General features: G+C 40.0%; 1 protein-coding gene across 4 annotated transcripts in view; it reads left to right on the top strand.

Annotated features, from left to right (window-relative positions):
- LOC106824262 (histone-arginine methyltransferase CARM1-like) overlaps positions 1-24477 on the top strand; it is a 255969-nt gene that overhangs the window by 164986 nt on the left and 66506 nt on the right. For all 4 annotated transcript variants that reach the window (XM_070495701.1, XM_070495700.1, XM_044756825.2 and 1 more), the window contains exon 5: positions 3940-4050. In XM_070495701.1, coding sequence (XP_070351802.1) covers positions 3940-4050 — 111 coding nt within the window. The remainder of the gene's footprint in view (positions 1-3939; positions 4051-24477) is intronic.

Raw genomic sequence — 24477 nt, 5'->3', positions numbered from 1 at the left:
AAATGGCTGGCAAAAATCATAAGCCTTTTTCAGAGTTATTTCAAGGTGATGTTGGAATTAGGAGACTACCATATTGAGTCATCCCATTTTGTCATTTAGTAAATAAATACTAATTATGGTTTTTATATTTCCCACTGTGCTAGGTGCTGAGAGATAAATGATGTAATTCTTGTCTTTGAGGAGCTCATAGGCTATGCAGAGAAGATAAACATGGAAAGACCTGCTTGCAATATCCTGTAATAAGTGCTGTTAGAGGGCTGTGTACCAGGTGCCAGAGAGCCCAACCTAGACTGACTGTCTGGGGAAGTCAGGGGAAGTGCCCCTGAGTTGTGATATCTGAGCTGGGTCTTGAGTTTACCAGGGAAAAAATGAGAGGAGGGATTTCACCCTAGGGAAATGTGTTGGTCAGTGTATGCCAACTACTAAAACAAATGATCCCTAAATCTCAGTGGTTTAACATAATAAAATTTATTTCTTGCTCATGCTACGTCCAGTATTTTCTCAGTGGCTCTTCCCAAAGTGGTGACCTAGGGATTCAGTGTCTTTTCACCTTTACTGGGTGGTTTCCGGTGCCACTGCATAAGGATCAGAGAGTATGTGGAAGGTACCCTAGACCCTGAACCACCGTAACACGGAAGCAACTCCCATTACTTCCTCTCATATTCTATTGGCCAGAACTAGTCACGTGACCGTCTGCCGATGCAAGGGGGTGGGGCAGTGTAGTCCTGGTTGGGCAACTACTTCCCAACAACTCTGCTCTGAGAGGGCATGAACCTTTGCTAGGCTGTTACCTGCCTCTCCCACAAAGGATTGCACATGAGGGAGCCTTAGAATCAAGGAAAGGGACACGGTTGCTGAGCCCAGGGTGTATGGGAGGAAGGTAGATGAGAATTACAGAAAAAGAGGACAGAAAAGTCAGTCATTGCCAGACTGCTCAGGCCCAGGGACAACATACCCCAGAGACCAAGCCTTTTCCTCTAGCTGTCTGGAACCATTGAAGGTGTTTTCTCAGGGTGTGATATGATCAGATGTACATCTCCTCACAGTCCACCCTTTCCTCTCGTTCTTTGCTACACAAAGAGGGCCATGATGATGCAGAGAGCTGAGCGCTGGATTCTCATCCCAGCGATGCCACTTACCAGCCATGTCACCTTGATTGGAAACAGTCTCTCCAAGCCTCAGTTTCCTTATCAATAAAATGGGGAGCAAACTATGTACTCTCCATCCCAGGGAGGCATGAAGATCAGGAAGACAGCATCAGAGGAACAGGCTTTGGAAACTATAAACTGCTTTACAGATACAAGGGGATTTTATTACTCTCTTTGCGTCTGCCTGAGGGGAGATATTTTTTCCTAGGGCGTGAACGTATAACTTCATGTCTGCCAAGGTCCTCAAAGATACCCAGTTCTGTGACGGTCTACTAAGGGTGGAATAAAAAATGAGCTCAATATAATCTTCTGTGAGAACAAGAAAATATGATTAGAGGTAGCTCCAAGGCTTCCAGAGGTGCCATGGAGGAAAGTGTAACAGAATTATCTGTGTTAATGTCCTCTCTTCTCCTAGTCTTGGAAATCCCAGCTGGAAAGGGCTGAGGTCGTCTGTTTCTATTAGGGCTAAATATTTGCTTTGACTGTTGGCTTTTCACCAGAGAGTTTATTCTCTGCCCTCCACAGCTCTGTTTCCAACGTTGCGTGACTTATGTAGCTAAGGCAAAATGTCCCTCCCCCTCCACACCCTCCCCTACTGGCCCCAGACTGAAAATTCACTTGTTAACTTTTGAAATATACACATAAGCAGGAGGCAGATGGCATTATCTGGATAATGCTAGCAAAAGATTGGATTCTTTTTCAAGGTCTATGCTCTGTTTTGAAATAGCCAAATGAGTAAGGTTATTTTGGCTTGAAATTAGATATTGAAATAAGGCATTTGGAAAATGGCCTCAGTTTGTAAATTTTTACCTCTTCTCTGGACATGGTCCGGGTCTATCAAGGCATTTTTCTATCAAATAGACTAATTTGGCACAAGTTTAACCACATCAGGCTCCCTCCTGTCTCTGTCTCTTTTCTCTTTCTCCCTATTACCTTTCTCCTCTGTGTATCTCCTAGTGGGAAAACATTTGCTTGGTTTTTAGTCTGCAGGAAACACTGCCCTAGGATGTATTTCACGACACCCTCATAAAAGAGACACAGAGCTCCATTCACGCATTTCTAGGGCACTTGTTATCAGAGCAAGCAGGTGCAATTTCCATTGTCTCTTAATTTTGCGTACATGTTTTGGACTGAACGTGGAATCTACGGTGTTATATTTTCAATTGAAGAGGGCTCCGGAAAGCTTCTTTTGGATGTGGTACATCTTTTAAGGGGCCATGGATTACGCTCTCCAGTTTAATGGCCTCCACTCCCAAATCAGCACTCATGGACGTTCTTGCAATGGACCAGGGCCGTGTTAAGATGCTGTATTTCCTAGGGAGAATGAAGAGAAGTGAATATTGGTATTTCTAAAATACCAATTTTAGTCAGCAAATTCCCGACAGCAAATTCCAGAGACCGGATGACATTTTAATTTGGTAATGCTCCTAATTACCTAAACCCCAGGAAACCATATGGAATACAGCCACAGCTCTAGAATTAATATAAGTGAGCGCTGTGAACCCATTACTAACAGCATGTTCTCCTAGAATAATGGCACAGTATCTGTGTCAGCACGCTGTGATATTGCAGTTAAAACACACACACAAGCACAATCTCTTGAAATTTCCTATTTTTTGGAAAATTTTTCCTGCTATCAAAGTAAAAAAAAGCAAAAAAATTTCTTACGAAAAGTAATGCTTTGTTTCCTTGTCAAACATTGCCTGTCGATTGGTATTGCTGTGTTAAAATGTGAGGTTTATAAAGATGAACTTAAGCAAGCAATGCGTGATTTTATGGAACATGAGCTTGGAAGGCAGAAGCGTCCAGTTTCAACTGCCTACTTCCTGCTAGGTGAACTCAGGCTGTTTGTTCAACGGGTCTGATTTTCAGTTCTGTCGTCTATGAAGTGGGCATAATAATGGTATCTACTCATAGGTTTATTTGAGGACTTAGGCAAAATGCCTTGCTCAAAGCTAGTGCTAAAAGATGCTAAGAATAAAAGTCACTGATGAGACAGAAATACAGGAACCTGGAATTTCAACGATAAGCCTGAGATTCAGGCCTCAGCTTCAGCAGTGTTTGGGGAGAGGGCCCAATACCGTACCATCCACCTCTTCCCTCTCAGCATGTGGGTCCAGGTGTTGGCCTGTCTGTGCCAGTGGATGGTGGTTTTCTTGATTGAAGTCCCATGTCTGAACACAGAGAATAGGAGAAAAGTTTCTGTGAATTCCATCTGTCCACTGCCTTAATACTCCCCTACCCTCCATATAAACCTCCCCAACTTTGAAGGGGGTCTGGAAAAAACCCACATACCTCACTTTTGGATTTTTGAAAACTTTATCTTCAGTTATTTCTGAATATATATACATAATTATATATGTATATATATATATAATTCTAAAAATTATTTGAGACGGTTTTCATTTTGTTCATGCTGACAGTGTCATTCATGACACTCTAGTGTTTTTTTTTTTTTGGCCCCAAACATCCTAAAAGCAATCCAGGTTACAAAGAAACTATAATAATAATAGCAACAATTTGAAAACCACCAATTACGTGCCAAGTGCTTTGTATACACTTCATATTACTTCATCCCTACAGCAAACCTTAAAAAGTAGATATTATTAGCCCCATTTAAAATACGAGAAACAGGAATCTCACAGAGATTTGTGACTTGGCCAAGGTAAGACCACGTGTAAATATCCACGTTGGTACTTAAGTCTGATCTCAATGCCCAAAGTTGGCCTGGTGCCCCCACCCAAGCACCTGTTTGAGTTTTTCACCCCTCTTTTGTCTTCTTTCCTTCCAGATTGTTCTGGATGTTGGCTGTGGTTCAGGAATACTGTCATTTTTTGCTGTACAGGCCGGAGCTAGGAGAGTGTATGCAGTTGAAGCCAGTTCAGTAGCACAATATGCTGAGGTAAGTGGTTGTATTTTTACGGCAGCTACTACCTAGGTCTTCAGTAAACTTCAGGGGGCTGAATGATGGACTCATCCAGATGGGTCATTTGGAAGAATTTTTTTCTACCAGTCTGATTTTTTTTCCTGTTGGGATGTTCCTGCTGAAAGAGCCCGATCTCACTGTAGTAACTGATATGAAAACGATTATAAAAATGTTCATGATATTGAAAATAGAGCTTCCTTCCTCCTCATCCACGGGCAGGTGGGCCTTGGGGAGATGGATGTTTTCTTATCAGTAATGACCTACCAAGGGGAGGAGTCAGATTTCCTGGACCTAGGTTTATTTTTTTCTCAAGTGCTGTGCTGACAATAGCTGCACCATTCACTTTAAATTTTACTTTTGGTTTAAGGGGCTGTTGCTACGTGGTTGTAGTTGGAGGAGCATAGACAAGTGTGTGTGTTTCAAGGAGCGTTTTCAGATTTCAGGTTTTGATTGGAGGACCAGGAGATGCTTTGTTTTAAATATAGTGCTCTATTATCATGATGAAATGTGTACAAATATTAGAGAATAAATTAAAGTAGGAGTCAGGTAATCATGGCTTTCAGTAATATTTGGATGTAATAATAACCCAATCAAGCTGCAGGGACGGGATACGCGTGTGCACGTGCATGAAGAGGCTAATGTGCTTGTCATTCACACCTGGAGGAGGCCTGAATTTTAATGAGGGATAGGGTGACAGATAGAGAGGAAAGCTTGGCTGCTGCTTTGGATGAACATCATGAAACTTTCCTCCAACCTGGGACAACTGTTAGCTGACAGCTCTGGTTGGTTTTGGATTGGCGAGCAAAGAGGGACCAGAGACAAGTAGACCAGTCAGTGTGGCATGTTTAGAAGGAAAGACTGCCAGGACCTTATGGCTGGCATGTTTTTGCACTCTTATTTTCTTCTTCCTACAAGTCTTGGATAAAATATTTTTTGTCATTTGCTTCTTCACCAACTCTTAAAAGTTGTTTTTATTAAATATTGGGTGCACACAAAAGAATATTTGAAAAATGTATACAGTGTAAAGAATAACAATATAATGAATGTATGCCTGCTACGTCTTTTAAGAAATAGGCCATTAGCATTTCCATTAAAGATCCATATGTCTTATCCTGATCACCTCTCCTTTCTGCGCTAAACATAGGTAACTGCTATCTTGAATTTTTGCTTATCTTTCTTTTATTGTTCTTCATAGTTTTACCACATATGTTTCTATCTCTAAAAATGAATCCTTTATGAACTTTCAGTAAATAGGATCATAATATGTGTATTCTTCTATAATTTGCTTTTTTCACCCAACATTATGTTCCTGAGGGTCATTTTCTTGTTGCATACAGCTGTTTATTCATCTTCAATGCTGGATAGTGTTCTGTTGTATGAAAAACCTCAAGTTGTTAGTCCACTGCACTGTTGGCAGACTTTGGATGGCTTCCATTATAAAAGTATTGTTATGAATATTCTTGCACACACTCCTCATTGCATCTTTGCTAGAGTTTCTCAGGCTACACCCAACAGTAGAATTGTTGGGTCATAGGCCATGCATACTTTCAACTCTGGTCTGAAATGCCAAGTTGTTTTCCAAAGTGGTTGTTCCAATTTTTACTCATTCTAGTAGTAAATAAGAGTGCCATTGTTCTACAACTTTGTCAGCACTCGATATTGTCAGGTTTTGGAATTTTTGCCAATCTGTTGTTTATGACATATTTGTGGTTTTAATTTGTATTTCCCGCTTACTAATGACTTTGAGCATCTTTGCAAAGTGTTTTGGCTGTTTGTGCTTTCTCTCCCATGGAATGCCTCTTCAAGTTTTTTGACAATTTTTCTTTTGAATTGTTTTTCTAATTCTAATTTATTTGTAAGAATGATTTATTTGTTCTGGATATTAATCCTATTCAGTTATACTTGTGGAAAATATCTTCTCCCAGTTTGTACCTCACCTTTTCTCTTTCTTTATGATACTAGTAAACTTTAAATATGGAATTCTAAATAGGAAAAGAGAAGAGGAGAATATAAACTTACAGAGAGAGAATGCCATGATAAAAATTTTAATAGATCTTAAAATACATTCTTAAGGATGAGGAGTTGAGGGTAAGACTTTGTCTCAGATGCTGCTCATTCATTTAAACATGTCTTCATTCAGTTGGTATCCCAAGTTCTGTTTGCTGGTGAATATAGGAGAAACAGTAATGATTAAGATCTCTTCCTGTATTCAAAGAGCTTCTATTCTAATAAGAGATTGATCCTGTGGTCTCTTGTATCAGACACCCCCCTCCCCAAAAAGTAGCATAAATAGTCAGTGACATCAGCATCATGGTGGAGTGAGGTCTCTCAGAAATCTTTCCCCTCCAATAAACAACAACAACAAAAATCCATGATCCAACAGAGGACACCCAAACACAACAAAAAAAATGTTGGAATAACCCATGCAGCCATAGATGGAGGGCAAAGAGACTAGAGCCCCCCTTGGAGAAGGTGGAATAGGGTAAGAGAAATCTTTGCTCCCTCTCCTTAAAGACTGTGATCCAGGACCACTGGATGCCTCTGAGAGGGAAGGAACAGGGGAGGGGATGTTCGTTTGTGGGAACATCAAGGACTCCCAAGAGACCTTGCAGCCTAGACAGAAGCCCTCTACTGGGGCAAAAGCTTTCATGGGGGATGACCTTATCAAGCCAACACCCCAGGAGAGCAGAGGGAGAAAACCCCAAGAGCATGCAGGAGAAGGCACCCCTCCCCCCACCCGCTCAGTGCTGCTCCAGCCCCTGGGATTTTGACTGAAAGCAGAGGGCTCAGAATATATGGCTCTTTACCCCCACCCAGTGGTGATATGCAGTAACTGCAACCAAATAACACCAGGATGCGAAAGAACAGAACTCCCTCTAGCAATGTCAAACACTATATTAGATCTCCAGATCAGAGAGAACATGACTAGTATCCAGAAATAAGTCCTGAGGATGCAGAAATGTGTAATCTAAATAACAAGGAATTCAAAACAGCTATCATCAGAAAACTCAATGAGGTAAAAGACAATGTAGGGAAACAATTCAATGAGTTCAGGAGCTACTTCACAAAAGAGATTGAAACTATAAAGAAGAATCAAGCAGAAATATTAGAGATGAAAGACACAATGGAAGAAATACAACAAAATATGGATTCCCTGAATGCTCTAGCAGACACCATAGAGGAGGATATCATCATAATCGAAGATAGACATGTTGAAATGCTCCAGAGAGAGAAGGAGAGAAAACTAAGACTAAAAAGAAATGAAGAAAGTCTCTGATAACTATCCGACCCAATTAGGAAATGCAACATAAGAGCTATAGGTATTCAAGAAGGTGAGGAGAAGGAGAATGGAGTAGAAAGCTTGTTCAAAGAAATACTAGCAGAGAACTTCCCAAACCTACAGAAGGAAATCCATGTGGAAGAGGCTGCCAGAACTCCTAAATATCTCAATGTAAAAAGACCTACTGCAAGGCGTATAGTAGTGAAACTGGAAAAACTGAATGACAAAGAAAGAATACTAAGGGCAGCAAGGCAGAAGAAAATAACCTACAAAGTAACCCCTATCAGTCTTTCAGCAGATTTCTCTGCAGAAACCTTATAGGCTAGGAGAGACGGAATGACATATTCAAATCATTGAAGAACAAAAACTTTCAGCCAAGAATACTCTATTCAATGAAAATGTCCTTCAGATATGATAGCAAAATAAAAACTTTCCCAGTCAAACATAAGCTAAGGGAGTTGGTAGCCATGAGCCCCACCCCCAACAAGAAATCCTCCAGAAGGCCCTCATACATAAGAAAAAAAAGGGAGAAAGGAGTTACAAAGCTACAGAGTAAGGAGTTAAATAGGTAGACAGCATCAGAACAGGCTAGCAAATACTCAAATATAGCATTAAAGATGAAGGGAAGGAAAACACCAAAAACAAAGATAATCTTGTCATTTTAACTACAAACTCATAACACAAGATGGAATAAGATGTGAGAAAAACAACTTAGGAAGGGAATCGGAAAGGGACTGAATCAGTTTAGTCTAAGCAAATTAGAGGCCATCAGAAAAGGCACTACCTTATCCACGAGATCTTGAATACAAACCTCAGGATAACCACTAAACAAAAAAGCAGAAAAGAGACACAAATAATAACTAAGGAGAAAATAAAGAAACACAACATAAAAAACTACATGACTCTACTGGTAGACCAAAATACACAGGGTGAGAAACAAAGGAAATTCAGGAGAACCAGAAAATGAGTGATAAAATGGCAGCACTAAGCCCTCATATATCAATAATCACCCTAAACATAAGTGGATTGAATTCTCCAATAAAAAGACACAGTGGTGAGATGGATTAAAGAACAAGACCCAACAATATGCTGCCTCCAGGAAACACATCTCAGATGCAATGACAAACACAGGCTCAGAGTGAAGGCGTGGAAGATGATACTCCAACCTAAAGACAAACAAAAAAAAATGCAGGTTTTGGGATACTTATATCAGACAAAGTAGACTTCAGGATACAACAAGTAAAGAGAGACAAAGAGGGGCAGTATATAATGATGAAAGGAACATTCCATCAAGAAGAAATAACACATAAATATCTATGCACCCAACACAGGAGCACCCAAGTACATCAAGCAACTATTAACAAACCTAAAAGAAGACATTCATAATAACACAATAATAGGAGATCCCAACATTCCACTCACATCAATGGACAGATCATCTAGACAGAAAATCAACAAGAAAACAGTGGAATTAAATGAAAAGCTAGACCAGATGGACTTAATAGACATATATACAACACTCCATCCAAAAACAGGAGAATACACATTCTTCTCAAGTGTGCATGGAACATTCTCAAGAATACACCATATGTTGGGAAACAAGGCAAGCCTCAATAAATTTAAGAAGATTGAAATAATAACAAGTTTCTTTTCTGATCATAATGCTATAAAGCTAGAAATTAATTACAAGATAAAAGCAGAGAAAAGGACAAAGATATGGAGACTAAATAACATACTATTGAACAGCCAATGGATCATTAAAGAAATTAAAAAGAGAAATCAAAAAATATCTGGAAACAAATGAAAATGAAAATGTACCATACCAACTCATATGGGATGCAGCAAAAGCCATATTAAGAGGGAAATTCATTGTAATGCAGGCTCACCTTAACAAACAAGAAAAAACCCAAATAAGCAATCTCAAATGACATCTAACTGAATTAGAAAAAGAAGAACAAACAAAGCCCAAAGTCAGCAGAAGGAGAGAAATAATAAAAATCAGAGCAGAAGTAAATGCTAATGACACAAAAAAGGCAGTAGAAAGGATCAATGAAACAAACAGCTGGTTCTTTGAGAAGATAAATAAAATAAACAAACCCCTAGCCAGACTTACAAAGAAAAAGGAGAGAAAGCTCAGATAAATAAAATAGAAATGAAAGAGGAGAGATAACAATGGATACAACAGAAATACAATGGATTATAAAAGAATACTATGAAAAACTATATGCCAACAAAATGTACAATCTAGAGGAAAGGGATAGACTCTTAGACTCTTAGAACCTCCCAAAGCTGAATCAAGAAGAAATAGAGAATCTGAATAGACCAATCACAAGGAAAGAGATTGAAACAGTAATCAAAAGTATCCCAAAGAATAAAAGTCCAGGACCAGATGGCTTTCCTGGGGAATCTACCAAACTTTCAGAGAGGATTTAATACCTATCCTTCTCAAGCTATTCCAAAAAATTAGGGAAGATTGAATGCTTCCTAACACTTTCTACAAGGCCAACATCACTCTGATACCACAGCTTGACGAGGACAACACAACAAAGGAAAATGACAGGCCAATATCACTGATGAACATAGATGCAAAAATCCTCAACAAAATATTGGTAATCCAAATACAGCAATACATCAAAAAGATCATACATCATGATCAAGTGGGATTTATTCCAGGGACACAGGGATGGTTCAACATCTGCAAATCAATCAATGTGATGCAACACATCAACAAACTGAGGAATAAAAACCACATGATCATCTCAATAGATGCAGAGAAAGCATTTGACAAGATCCAACAGCCATTTATGATAAAAACTCTTAACAAAATGGTGATAGAAGGAAATTACCTCAACATAATAAAGGCCGTATATGACAAACCCACAAAAAACATCATACTCAACGGGGAAAAACTGAATGCCATCCCTTTGAGAACAGGAACAAGACAAGGATGCCCTCTGTCACCACTCTTAGTCAACACAGTACTGGAGGTTTTGGCCAAAGCAATTATGCAAGACAAAGGAACAAAAGGAATCCAAATAGGTAGTGAAGAAGTGAAACTCACTTTTTGCAGACGACATGATCTTACATATAAAAAACCCTAAAGAATCCATTGGAAAACCATTCGAAATAATTAACAACTACAGTAAAGTTGTGGGGTACAAAATCAACTAACAAAAATCAGTTGTATTTCTGTACTCTAATAACGAGCTTACAGAATGAGAACAATTCCATTTGCAATTGCAAAAAAAAGAATAAAGTACCTAGATATAAATTTAACTAAGGAGGCAAAGGACTTATACAATGAAAACTATAAGACATTGTTGAAAGAAATAGATAATGACATAAAGAGATGGAAAGAGATTCCATGCAAATGGATTGGAAGAATAAACATAGTTAAAATGTCCATGCTACTCAAAGCAATCTACAGATTCAGTGGAATCCCAATCAGAATCCCAATGATGCTCTTCCCAGAAATAGAGCAAAGAATCCTAAAATTCATGTGGGGCAGCCAAAGACCCCAAATTGCTACAGCAATACTAAGAAAAAAGAACAAAGCTGGAGGCATCACAGTCTCTGATTTCAAAATGTTCTACAGTCATAGTGATCAAAGCAGCATGGTACTGGTACAAAAACAGGCACACAGATCAATGGAACAGAATTGATAGCCCAAAAATAAAACCGCACATATACGGACAGCTCATCTTCGACAAAGGTGCCAAGAGTATACAATGGAGAAAAGACAGTCTCTTCAATAAATGGTGTTGGGAAAACTGGACAGCCACATGCAAAAGAATGATAGTAGACCATTATCTCATGCCATACACAAAAATAAACTCAAAGTGGATCAAAGACTTGACGATAAATCCTGAAACCATAAAACTTCTGGAAGACAATATAGGTAGTATACTCTGTGACATTGAACTTAAAAGGATCTTTTTGAATACCATGTCTTCGCAGACAAGGGAAACAAAAGAAAAAATAAACAAGTGGGAGTTCATCAGACTAAAGAGCTTCTGCAAGGCAAAAGAAACTAGGATCAAAACCAAAAGACAACACACCAATTTGGAGAAAATATTTGCAAATCATATATCCGATAAGGGGTTAATCTCCATAATATATAAGGAACTCACACAACTGAACAACAAAAAAACAAACACCCTGATCAAAAAATGGGCAGAGGATATGAACAGACATTTTTCCAAAGAAGATATACAGATGGCCAATAAACACATGAAAAGATGTTCAACATCACTAATCATCAGGGAAATGCAAATCAAAACCACACTAAGATACCACCTTATGCCAGTTAAAATGCTATAATCACTAAAACTAAAAATAGCAAATGTTGGAGAAGATGTGGAGAAAAGGGAACCCTCATACTCTGCTTATGGGAATGCAAACTGATGCAGCCGCTATGGAAAACAGTATGAAGATTCCTCAAAAAACTAAAAATAGAAGTACATTATGACCCAGCTATCCTACTACTGGGTATCTACCCAAACAACTTGAAATCAACAATCCAAAGTAACATATGTACCCCTATGTTCATCACAGCACTATTCACAATAGCCAAGATGTAGAAACTATCCAAGTACCCATCGACTGATGATTGGATAAAGATGTGGTGTGTATACACACACACACACAATGGAATACTACTCAGCCAGAAAAAAGACAAATTCATCCCATTTGCAACAACATGGAAAGACCTGGAGGGAATTATGCTTAGCAAAATAAGCCAGACTGAGAAAGACAAACACCAGATGATTTCACTCGTATGTGGAATATAAACAAGCACGTGGACAAAGAAAACAGTTCAGTGGTTACCAGGGGAAGGGGGCTGGGGGGTGGACACAGGGGGTGAAGGGGAGGACCTATGTGGTGACAGACAGGAAGTAATGCACAACTGAAATTTCACAATGATGTAAACTATTTTCAACCCCACCCAAAAGTAATAAATAATTTAGAGATTTTTTTCTCATATAGTTTGTTTTCTCACATATTTTTAAGGTGGTTTGAAACACATTAGATAGTTATTTTTAAAACCTTAAAAACCTAATACCCTTGGTTATAGTATTTTAAGTGGAGAGAGGAAGAAATTAGCTAGAGGTAGTCTTGTACTTCCTAGCCACAGTCCTCTCTCCATCCCCAGCATAAAATCTCAGTAATCACCAGCACACCATGGGAGGAGTCATTCTAGAACCATCTGTGTGATTGGTTTCTCCAAGAGAATTCTCGTCTTGATTAAACACATCAGCAGGATTGTTGCCTTCTCGCAGAGTGGGGCTACTGCCATGGACGCTTCCACCCAGAGGGTGGCTGCCATATAATTATAAGGGTTTCTAGCAAAAAACTGATACAGAGAAGAAGAAAAGGGAAAGAACTTAAAATTGTAAAACTTTTTAAAGTATTTAAAACTATTCAACTATTTAAAACTTGGAAATAATTTCAAACTTATAGATAAGTTATAAAAGTAAAAATAGTTTGAAAGCTACCCAAATTCTCTTTACCTAGACTCACTCATCGTTCACATTTTACCCCATTTGCTTTATCATATACTCTTGCTCCTCTCTCACCACACACACACACACACACACACACATACAAATATGTACACCCACATATATGTACCCATATAGGTACCCGAGGCCTGGGTTCATTTTTGGTGAGGGAACCACACTACCCATCTATTGGTCGTCACACTGTGGCAGCTGCATGTTACTGTGATGCTGAAAGCTATGCCACCAGTATTTCAAACACCAGCAGGGTCACCCATGGTGGACAGCTTTCACTGGAGCTTCCAGATTAAGGCAAACTAGGAAGAAGGACCTGGTCACCTACTTCTGAAAAAATTGGCCATGAAAACCCAGTGAATAGCGGAGCATTGTTTGATGCAGTGCTGGAAGGTGAGAGGATGGCACAAAAAGACCGGGCAGGGCTCCGCACTGCTGTATGCAGGGTCACTAGGAGTTGTAATCAACTGAGGGCACTAACAACTACAAACGTACGTGTAGATAAAGACACATACACACACACACTTTTTCCTATAGGCCAGTTATATACATCACAGCCCTTTATCCTTAAGCATTTCAGTGTGTATTTCCTAAGAATGAGACTATTCTCTTATATAAGAAAAAAAGAACTTTGAGGTCATTGTAAAGAAGCTGTGCAATGACTCATCCATTGAGTCTTTGGATGTTGCTGATCCAAAGGTGTTGGGGAGGCCCCAGCATGAGCAGACAGACGACCATGGGTAGTTAAATCGAGAACAGTCTGTTCTTAACTGTCTCTTTTCTTGCATGGTATTGCCAGGGAGCCTTGATTTTTAAAGCATTAAACCCAATGTTCTAATGAATTCTGAAGCACCGTAGTTTTATTTTATCTTTGGTTGTAGCTTCTGTACAGGATTTTTGTGTTTCCTTAATCTTTCTTTTCTGTGTACAGCTGGGGTAGGGGGCTTTCCAAATGCTGTGGGGACTGCAAGGAGTCCTTGAAATGTCCAAGCCCTATCCCTGCATCTCGCCTCCCCTGCATGGGGCCCAAAGGACAGGCTGGTGAAAAATACATTCAGAGCCAAGGAGGATTAGAATCTTCTCATAGGACAGATTTAACATCAGCCTTGTCCCTCCTGAGGAAAACTGTGGCTCTTGCTGTGGGTGTCATGAAATGCTCCCTCTGGGCTAGGCCCTTTCACCCTTGCAGAGGACAATCTGTACCAGCTCTTGGTTTCTTCTTCTTACACTGACAGTCATCTGTACAATTTGTGCGTGGCAAAATGCAAGTGTGAACAGCACACAAAAGATTTTCACTCTAAGAATAGGTTTTTATAGCAGCTCAGCACACAGTGCATGGTTTTCCTTTCGACCTTTTCATTATTTGGTAATTGAACCAGCAGACATTTAATTCTTTCCTCTGGAGTCTTCATTAAATTGCTCGGAAAAGGTAAAATTGCAACAAGAAAGAAAAATGTACAAATTTAACTACCATCGCCTGTCCCTGGATTCTTCTCCTCACGCCAGGCTTCTGGGCTTTAAGTAAACAGAATATTTTCCAATTGCCTTGAATTCAATTTCAGTTGCATTCAGTGGCTCAAGCTGATTTTGTAAGGGCTGACCTCAGATGGCAAGATGATGCAAATGACTCCTTGTCTGGAGGGCATGCACCTTGTCTCATTTTTTGCAAGATGGTCATGAACTTGCCCAGGTGCAGCCATATGCTCTCACCCTGGGCCCCATCTGACATTTCTGGGTCAGTAATAAGAGATCATCTTTGTCCAAGGAACAGGGCAGAACTAAAGGTCTCCCATGGGTTCCCAGCCTGTGCACCTGCACACCTCAAAGTGGCAGCTATCTCTCACTCTCTTTTTCCTTTCTTATATATGAAACATAAAGCTAAAGTCCCCACATCAGACAGACCAAATGAAAAAGAAACAGGCATTACTCAAATTTATATACATATACACTCAGGGAGGGGGGTATTCCTTAATTTAAAGTTGAACACAAACACATGTCATGTCTCTCCATCTAGATAATAAATTACTTGGAGGGCCAGGAGAATAAAAGAGTATGAGGATAAGCAGTCGTGAATAGATGTATGTGTTGTAATCAACTTGAAGTTACAACAGAGCTGTCTGACACTTAGATTTAACAATGTTCGTGATCATTGTTGGGCCGCTTAATCATTAGAGTTTACTAGTATACAGTTCCTATAAATGCCTCATTAGGATGACTTTTAAGCAGTCAGACCAAGTATTTCTAGGTGGGGTGGTGGAAGTAAAGGCAGGTGGAATTGGACCTATTGTGACACTGCCTTTGTAGACCTGCTGGGTTCATAATCTAGGGCTGCTCTGTCCAATATGGTAGCCACTAGACACATGTGGCCATCCATATTTAAATATAAATTAATTTTTAAAAATTAAATTCCTTGATCACACTAGCTGCATTTCACATGCTCTGTAGCCACAAGTGGCTAATGGCTGTCATACTGGACAGTGCAGATACAGAATATGTCCATCACCACAGAACGTCCTAGTGGGCAGCACTGATGGAGAGGATGGAGGTGGCCAAACTTCACTTTTCTGACATGTGATGGCCAAGCTGTTGGCTGTGTTCACTACCAGGTGTTGGCAGCCATGGCCAATTAGACCAGCTTGACATGAGGTGAGGCAGCACTCCCCCATCCCCCTTGCTGTGGGCGTTGTTTATCTTTTCCTTATTTGTGTGTAAGATCTGTCATAGAATAGGTTCTCTAGGAAACAGACTCTAGTGCAGAGATTTGCATGCCGGGAGTTTATCACAGAGGGCTCTCGGGAACCTAAGCTGTGAGGAAGTGAAGGAAGCAGGATAGGATTAGGTAGAGGAGGAGTTAAGCGCAATATAGTCAGAATAAAGGGCTCAGCCAATCCCACTGGGAGTCCTTGAGCTGGGACAACCCAACAGAGTTGAACCACCTTGAGGTGAGGGCCTTTATATGCCACAATTTTTTTTATGTACACTCTCTGAGGATGGGGTGTAACTTTGGGAAGGTGGCTCTCTTGGGCTGAGGGAAATTCGTAGAACAAGACTCAGCTGAGAGCCATCATCTGCCAACATCGCTGGCAGCTGGGGGAATGAGTGCCTTGGTCCTGAAGGAAGGCTCTGTATGGTACACCACAGAAAGTACTACAAGATCAAGATTCAAGATCCTAACTTTGGGCTACAGACAGGAAGCTGATGGAGAATAAAGATAAAGGTATAATAGTACATCAAGACAGAGAGTTGACGTGATGGAGCAAGTGGATGATACAAAAAAGCTTAGGCAAGGCCACAGGGTGATTTGTTATGTGCCCTTCAGATGTGAGCAAAAACTTTCTAGAAACTAAGTACAGTTCTGATGTGCTTTATACTCTTCTAAGCCCCGTGAGGACACACAGTACATATGAGATATGATCTCTCCCCCTCAAGTAGTTTATAATCCAACTGGATTTCAAACAAGTGAAATTCTTGATACACAACAGTGAATGCCAAGTGCATATGAATGGCAGAGATGAGAAGTGCCACCACGAGAACAGTTCCCACCAGCTGGGCTGGTTAGGGAAGCCCTCAGAGAAGAGGTGGGATTTGAATCCTAAAGGATGAAAAGAAGTGACATGCTCCTCTTTTCATTTTTTGCCTCTTCCTGCCAACATTGATGTTTTTGAAACCCTTAGGATCTCCTGGGATTCTTCACCTTAAACGTGTTGATAATCTCTTCACGAATGCTTTGAAGGCCAATTACTGAAAAAGTGCTTCTAAGTTTTAATCTTGAACACTAGAAAGAGCATATACGTTGACGTTTTCTAATGTGAGCTTCTCCTGATTTCAACCCTTTGAGCTCTGGTTTTTCTCAATTTCTTTAGTGTCTTCAACAGCTAACTTCCACTTCCTCCTCACTCTCCCCCAGACACCAAATGCCAGAGTCACAAAATCTCATCCAGCCCATCAACACTTTTTATTTTTGCACTGACAATGAAGTTAAAAGGTGGCAATAAGGAATCGGTTAAGGAAACAATAATAAGCGTTTTGCATAGCTGAAGTTTTAGAATTTAGGATGCATTTCCACATCTATAAACTCACAGTTCTTCAGGAAGAGTCTGTGAGGTGCTTGGACCAGATAATGTCATCCCCACATTACAGATAAGGAAGAACCTTGGAGAAGTTAGGTCATGAAGATGGGACACGGCTTGTGAGACACAAGCCCTCACTGCCACCTCCTTCTTGAACATCCAGGTAAGCAGAGACTAGTGGTTCCCTTGAAGGTGAATAGGGGAATGTGTGTGACCAGAAGCTGGAGCACGTATCCCTGTAGGTAGTTCCTCCAGGAGCCAGGAGGAAAACCATCTTTTTCTTCTCAAGGAACCTACTATGAAGCACTTAAACAGGCAGACAGGTCTGCTATGTAAGAAGGAAAACTTCCTCCATTGGTAAAATCAGCTAAGAACACACTTAACAGAGGAGCAGTTTAAAGTAGTCCATGTGGAATGCCACCCCACTTGCCAGAAAACCCCACCCAGGAAATAAGAGCCCTTCTCGTAACTGGATTAGTGATTGACGAGGCAAGAAGGCAACTTGGGGGAGAATATCAGTGCCTCCTCATCTCACTCAACACTCACTTCCCTGTGGGGCAGGCCCTAAACACCTTTGCCTGTGTTAGAATTGATGATGCAGCTTCCGAAATCAGACAGCATGGGATTGTATCCTTGATCCATGGCCTAATGGCCGTGTGAGCTTGACAAGTGTCCATGTGACCATGACAAGTATATTAGACTCTTGTTGCTGCTATAACAAATGAACTCAAACTTAGTGGCTTAAAAAAACACAAATGTATTACCTTACACTTCCGGAGGTCAGAAATCTGAAATGGGTCTTGTGGGGCTAAAATCAAGGTATCACAGAACTGTGTTCTTTCTGGAGGCTCTAGGAGAGAATTCCTTCTTTGCCTTTTCCAATCTTGAGAGGCTGCCCGCATCACTTGACTGCTGGCTGCATCACTCTGACTTCCATTTTCATCATCACTTCTCCTTCTCTGACTCTGACCCTTCTGCCTTCCTCATATAAAGATGCCTGTGATTATATTGGGCCCACCCGGATGACCTCCCCATCTCAAGATCCTTAGTTTAATCACATCTGTAAAGTCCCTTTGCCATATAATGTAACATATTCACAAGTTTTCAGGGAGTAGGATGTAGACATTCTGGGGAGGAGGGGGATTATTCTGCCTAGCGTAACAAGTTACTTGACCTTTCTCCACCTATAAAATTGTAGATAATAGTAGTCCCTCATGAAGATATTATGAGGATTAAGTGAGAAAACTGATATAAAAATTAGCACAGTGCCTGACATTCTCTAGCCATTATTATTATTGTCATCATGGTTATTATCAGTATCTTTGTGAGGCCTCATTTCATCCATGTCTCTGTACAAATCAACCAAAGAAATATCATGGAAGGAGGATCACCAGGAAACTGTAGGAAGCGTGGGGCCAGGCAGAGCGTATTTTTCAAGTGTGTGTAAATTGCATTTTGAAATTTTCGTTACTACTTCTTTTTTAAAACCAAAACATTTCAAGATGCAGAGGCGCTGCATCCTTCCCAGCTCTTGTCACGGCTTCTGTAGACTGGGCAAGGCAGTGTGTTAAGTAGCTCTCTGATATCCAGTCCTCAGGAGAAATTCATAGCTGTTCCTCAGTCCTTTCCTCAGTAGGAACTTCCCTTGCTGACCCAAATCCACCAGGTCTTCCTCGTCTGGTCTCTGTACTGGTGACTGTTCAGAGGGAACACCACCACTTCAGCATCAGGGAACAGCACTTTGGCTCTCAAACAAGGATGCATCAGGATCCCTGGCAGGGCTTCCATCACACAGATTGTTGGATCCCACCCACAGTTTCTGATCAGTAAGGACCGGGATGTGGACCAAAAATTTGCATATCTAACAGGTTCTGTTGATGCTGATGCTTCTGATTAGGGGACCACACTTTGAGAACCACTAGGTATAACATCAGAGATGAAACAGCCCCTAAAAAGGATTTCCCACCATATTTTTGAAAGACGCACCAAGGAGACCCTTCAGGGACCGAGTTAGAGAGAGAAGGCTTGAACAGCACCAGTGCGCCCACCTGCCCCAAGCCCCCTGAAGTGAGAACAATACTCCTTTTTTTGTGATGGATAAATTTTATTACGTCCAATTTAGGAAATAGCCAGAAAGACTAAAAGCTTAATACCAAATGTATTCTGCACATCGTTGAGACTCGGTTAAAACAACTTGATTGTCATCTTTTCTATTTGTTTTCTGACTTTTAAAAAGTATGCCTTTATTCTTAACCTCAATTTTCTTTTTTTCCCAGTTTTGTTAAGAAATAGTTGACATACATCACTGTATAAGTTTAAGGCATACAGCATGATGGTTTGATTTGCATATATTGTGAAATGATTACCACAATAGGTTTAGTTAACATCATTATCTCATATAGATACAATAAAAAGAAGAGAAAAAAAATTCTCCTTGTGTTGAGAACTCTCAGGATTTATTCTCTCGAAAACTTTCCTATATGTCATACTGCGATGTTAACTATAGTCACCATGCTGTCCATTACAGCCCTAGTACTTATTTACCTTGTACCTTTTGACCGCCTTTCTCCAATTCCCCCTCCCCCCTTCATCTCTGGTAACCACACATCTGATCTCTTTTTCTATGCATGTGGTGGGGATTCTTGTTTGTTTCTTCAGTTTCCACATATAAGTGAGATCATACAGTGTTTTCCTTTCTCTGTCTGACTTATTTCACTTTGCATAATGTCGTCAATGTCCATCCATATTGTTGCAAAAAGCACTATTTCTTTCTTTTTTTAAGGCTGGATAATATTCCACGTAGGTATATGCCACATTTTCTTTATCCATTCACCTGTCAATGGACATTTGGGTTGTGTCCATGTCTTGGCTATCGTGAATAATGCTGCAGTGAACATGGGGGTGCACACCTCTCTTTGAGATCCTTATTGCACTTCTTTTGGCTATATACTTGGAAGTGGGATTGCCAGGTCATATAGTAGTTTTATTTTTAATTTTTTGTGGGAACTCCACACTGTTTTCCATAGGGGCTGCATCATTCTATATTCCCACCAACAGTGCATAAGGGTTCCAATTTCTCCACATCCTCACCAACACTTGCTATCTTTTTGCCAGTTTTTGAAAACAATCATCCTGACAGATATGAGGTGATACCTCATTGTGGTTTTGATCTGCATTTCCCTGACGGTTAGGAGAGCAACACTTCTTTTATCTGTTGTACTTATTGGGCTTCTGAATCATCTTGTTTTTGAAGAAGGATCTCGAGGCCAAAAAAACCTTTTGAAACTGATTTCCAATTTCCTCAATTTACAAAGGGGGCTTAGAGAAGTTAAGAGGTTTGCCCAAATCCACGGTTGTCTTTCCTCTGCCGTGGGAAGATGTGCTCTTTTCCAATTCGATGCGTCTCCATCTCAGTATTTAAACCATAATTCAAGCAACTCCTTAGCTTGGTTTGCAGCTTCCAAAATTTACTTTCCTCAAGCCAAATTCTTAACTCACAGCCACTCACCTTCTTGTTTCTCTCTCTACTCCCATCATCCCCCATTGTGCATAGCTGTTGTTGGACCCTATTTAAGGGCCAATTTGATTCTGGGCATTAGAGGAGAGAAGCAGCATGTTTTCAGAAAGTGCTTATTGACCTAAAGCATTTTTCTGCCATGGCAGCTCCACATTTTAGGGGACTTGTGAATAGGCCACAGATTTCCTTGGCAAGCAGACCAGGGAAGGTGGACCAGACCGTAATTTAAATTTGCCCAAATAGGAAAGGCATCATTTGAGCTCTCCCGGGGAGTGAAACTAAAAAAGCATTCAGAAGGTTGATTACTAATCATTGCTAGCAATGTCTTGATGTCTTAGAACTCCCTTCAACCCTCGTGGCGAATTTGCTTTACACTCACACCTCCCACCCCAACTTTGCTTTTCCCAGCCAGTTCCAGGTAGCTCAAGAGTTTCACCCTATAGGAAATCCCACAAGAGAGAAAAAACATCAAGATCTGTGTTTGGCTGTGTGAGACTCTTTAAGACCAGACCAACTTCTGAAGAGCAAAAATTCACTCAAATCAACAGGTTGGCTTCCCGGCAGCATGCTAAGTAATCACTCTGATTCCTTATTTTTTGTGGAATTGATAAATCCTCTTTTGCTCTGGGCTCATGGTTTGGCCATCATGTAGCCTCAGATTGGTGTCCCATCTTGCTCTTTCATCTACTGTAGCTGAGGAAATGATAACTGGTTTTGCCACCTGGGTTACTTTTTAATGATCTGGAAGATCACAAGGAGCCGGCATTTCTTTTGTGCAGTTCCTCATTCAACAACCTAATAGCTGTCTGAAAGGAGCTTTCTTGAAAAGAAAAAAGTCTGCTCCTCTCAGGCAGAAGCAATAATACCGCACGATTCTCTGATTAAACTACCCCACTGCGCGTATTACTGGGCATCTGACTTGCTGGAAACAGCCTTACTGCTGAGGTTTCTTGGTATTTGTGCTGCTGCCGTTCTGCCAACAAGCTGTGAAATGATGGACGAGTGTCCCTAAACTTTAGTGTGAGTGGCAAGTAAAGGGCCCAAGAAACTGCTGGGGCGCAGCTGCCTCCTGGGGCAATGCTGGGAGGGGAAATGTGTTTTTCTTTAGGGTCACCCTCTGTGCAAATGAACCTCGGTCACGGGTGAAACCAAGCTAGCACCATGGGGAATGCAATACTGGAGCGAAAACGTGATGCACAGCCTCCCACTGCCCCCGGGGACAGGTAGCCTCTGCTCCGGGTAGCCAACTTAGAACTGAAAGCAGGAAATTGTTCTTTCTCCTCTCGAAACTCTTCTTAAAAATGTAACATTTTAAACCTCAAAACCTCCATAATGTGGTAGGTAAAAAAGCAGCTTCCTGGACATTGGAGTGGCCGTCATTTAAGGCAGAGAACTGGTCATTACTGTGTACATGTGTCTGAGAGGTTCTGGCTGTGTACCATGATTGGTAAACATTTTTAGTTATCCCATCAACATACACACACTGATTTATTTTGAAAACTATCTATCATTTATATCAGAAACACACTCCAAAGTTGAAATCATGAGATACCGCTATACACCCACAAAGAGCGGAAACTTAAAACTCTGACAATAAAGCCAGTGGGACCCTCGTACCCTGTTGGTGGGAATGTCAAATGACACAAGAACTTTCTAAAACAATCAGGCAGTTTCTCATAAAGTTAAACATGCTCTCCCTCTGTGACCCAGCAATTCCACCCCTTGGCATTTACCTAAGAGAAATGAAAATATGTATTGACACAAAGATTTGTAGATGAAAAGCTGGAAGCAACCCAAATGTCCATCAACACGTGAAAAGACAAACCAATGGTAGTATATCCAAACAATGGAATACTATTAAGCAATAAAAATAAATAAATTACTTATGCACATAGCTATGGATGAATCTCAAAAACATTACGCTGAGTTAAAGAAGCCAGATGCAAAACAGCATATTAATTTATTCAAATTAAATTCTAAAACAGGGAAAATGAATCTATAGTGACAGAAAGCAGATCAATGGTTGCCTGAGGCTGGGGGATGATGGGCACGGTGAAGGGCTCAGGACTGACTGTAAAGAGGCATGAAGAGAATTTGGGGTCGATGGATATTTTCCATGTCTTGATTGTGGTGGTAGTTACGTGGGTATATATATATATATTTATTAAAACACATTAAACTATATACTTAAAATGAGTGTTTTTCATTGTATGTAAATTATTCAACAAACATTCAATAAACGTGCTTTTTTTAAATACAAAGGTAAACATCTATTCACTTTGCCCTGGAAGTCTTAGCTCATGCAATAATATAAGAACCAGAAATAAAATGATTGAAAGGGGAAGAAAAGATAAGGATGAAAATCAACAATATTTTTAAATATATATTTCACTAAAGACACATGAAAACCTACAGAGTTATGTGACTTGAAATATTGATTTAATATTTGGTGATAATGTGATTTAAAGGTCTGGTTCTATGTTAAATGTATTTTGATACATGGTTATGAGGGATGTTACTGCTGGGTAGAAAACATACAAAAATATGTAAATTCAAATGGAAGAAAGGCCAAATGAATTTAGCTAAAAAAAATCATAATGCTCATTTTTCATCCCCTCTACCATTGTGCAACACGTGTGAAATTCAGTTAACACATTTCTCTTTTCTCTGATGTCAATCAGAAGATCTTACAAACTAATCAGAAAGTGTTACATTTTTACCTTTTTAAGAAGTAGGTTTAAAATTATCTAAAATTCTTCTTTTGGAAAGTTTTTTTAAAAATTGGAAAATTATGGGGCTGGCCCCGTGGCCGAGTGGTTAAGTTCGCGCGCTGCGCTGCGGGCGGCCCAGTGTTTCGTTGGTTCGAATCCTGGGCGCGGACATGGCACTGCTCGTCAGACCACGCTGAGGCAGCGTCCCACATGCCACAACTAGAAGAACCCACAACGAAGAATACACAACTATGTACGGGGGGGGCTTTGGGGAGAAAAAGGAAAAAATAAAATCTTTAAAAAAAAAAAAAAATTGGAAAATTATGTTCCCAAGTTTTTAAAATTTTGCAGATATGAGAGTTTTTATATCATTTTCAGAAACTAAGTCATGTAACAATGAAATAGCCCAAAAAAGCATTTTCAAAATGTTCTTTCCATAGCTTGAATTTCTTTCGAAAAATAGTTCCTCTCTCATTCATTAGTAAAAGTCATCTTTACTTTGGAAGGGAAAATTAAGTTTATTTTTTCAAAAATGCCTGCTAGGTAGAATAATCCTGACAGCTACTTGTCATCACAGAAAATTTCAGTAAATTACAACTCTTGTCATTAACCAGAAAATTCCATGATTTATCTGTAAGTGAAGCAACTCTTCTCAGTACTTTGCTATGAAATAACCAGTAAAGGCTCATTGCTGTGAAGATTTTCAAGGACATCTTCATGTTATTACAACGTAGTGTAAACAGTCTACTATTTCTTAAAGGCTTTTTTTTAAACATATAAAATTATTGACATTGATGACATCCCATACAACCATGCAGACCTCTAAGTTAAACCATTCGTCTCTAATAACTTGCTGATGTATGATGCCGTGAATGAACTTCACATGTGGAGCACTCTCTGAAACATTCTCCTTGTGTGAAATTTTAGAAATTCCCCTGAAAGTTACTGCTCTATCAGTGGTTACACGTACACAGTTTTCCCCTGAAACATTGACGTTATTAAAGATCATGAATCTTCTCCAGTTCATCCTTTAGCTGACTCTCAGAAAAGCAGTTGTTCTGGTATGTCATTGAAACAGAATCTAGAATATAACATAACTTTTTAGAAACATCTGCATTTAATACAGATGTATGTAGCAAACCTTCCACATAGCACATTTTTTCTGAATTGTTTCTTGAAATCATCAATAATGTTTTCTCTGCATTGTCAATAATATATGCTATATAGTTTTTTGCTATATGTTTCTATGTATCATTTCAGGCGTTTTTACTACAGCAGGAAGAACAAGGATTTCTCACTGACATGTGGCTTT

Source organism: Equus asinus, chromosome 23, assembly GCF_041296235.1.
Source record: "Equus asinus isolate D_3611 breed Donkey chromosome 23, EquAss-T2T_v2, whole genome shotgun sequence".
Classification (NCBI taxonomy): domain Eukaryota; kingdom Metazoa; phylum Chordata; class Mammalia; order Perissodactyla; family Equidae; genus Equus; species Equus asinus.
Note: the sequence above shows the minus strand (reverse complement) of the source record. Positions and strands in the feature narration are given on the sequence as shown.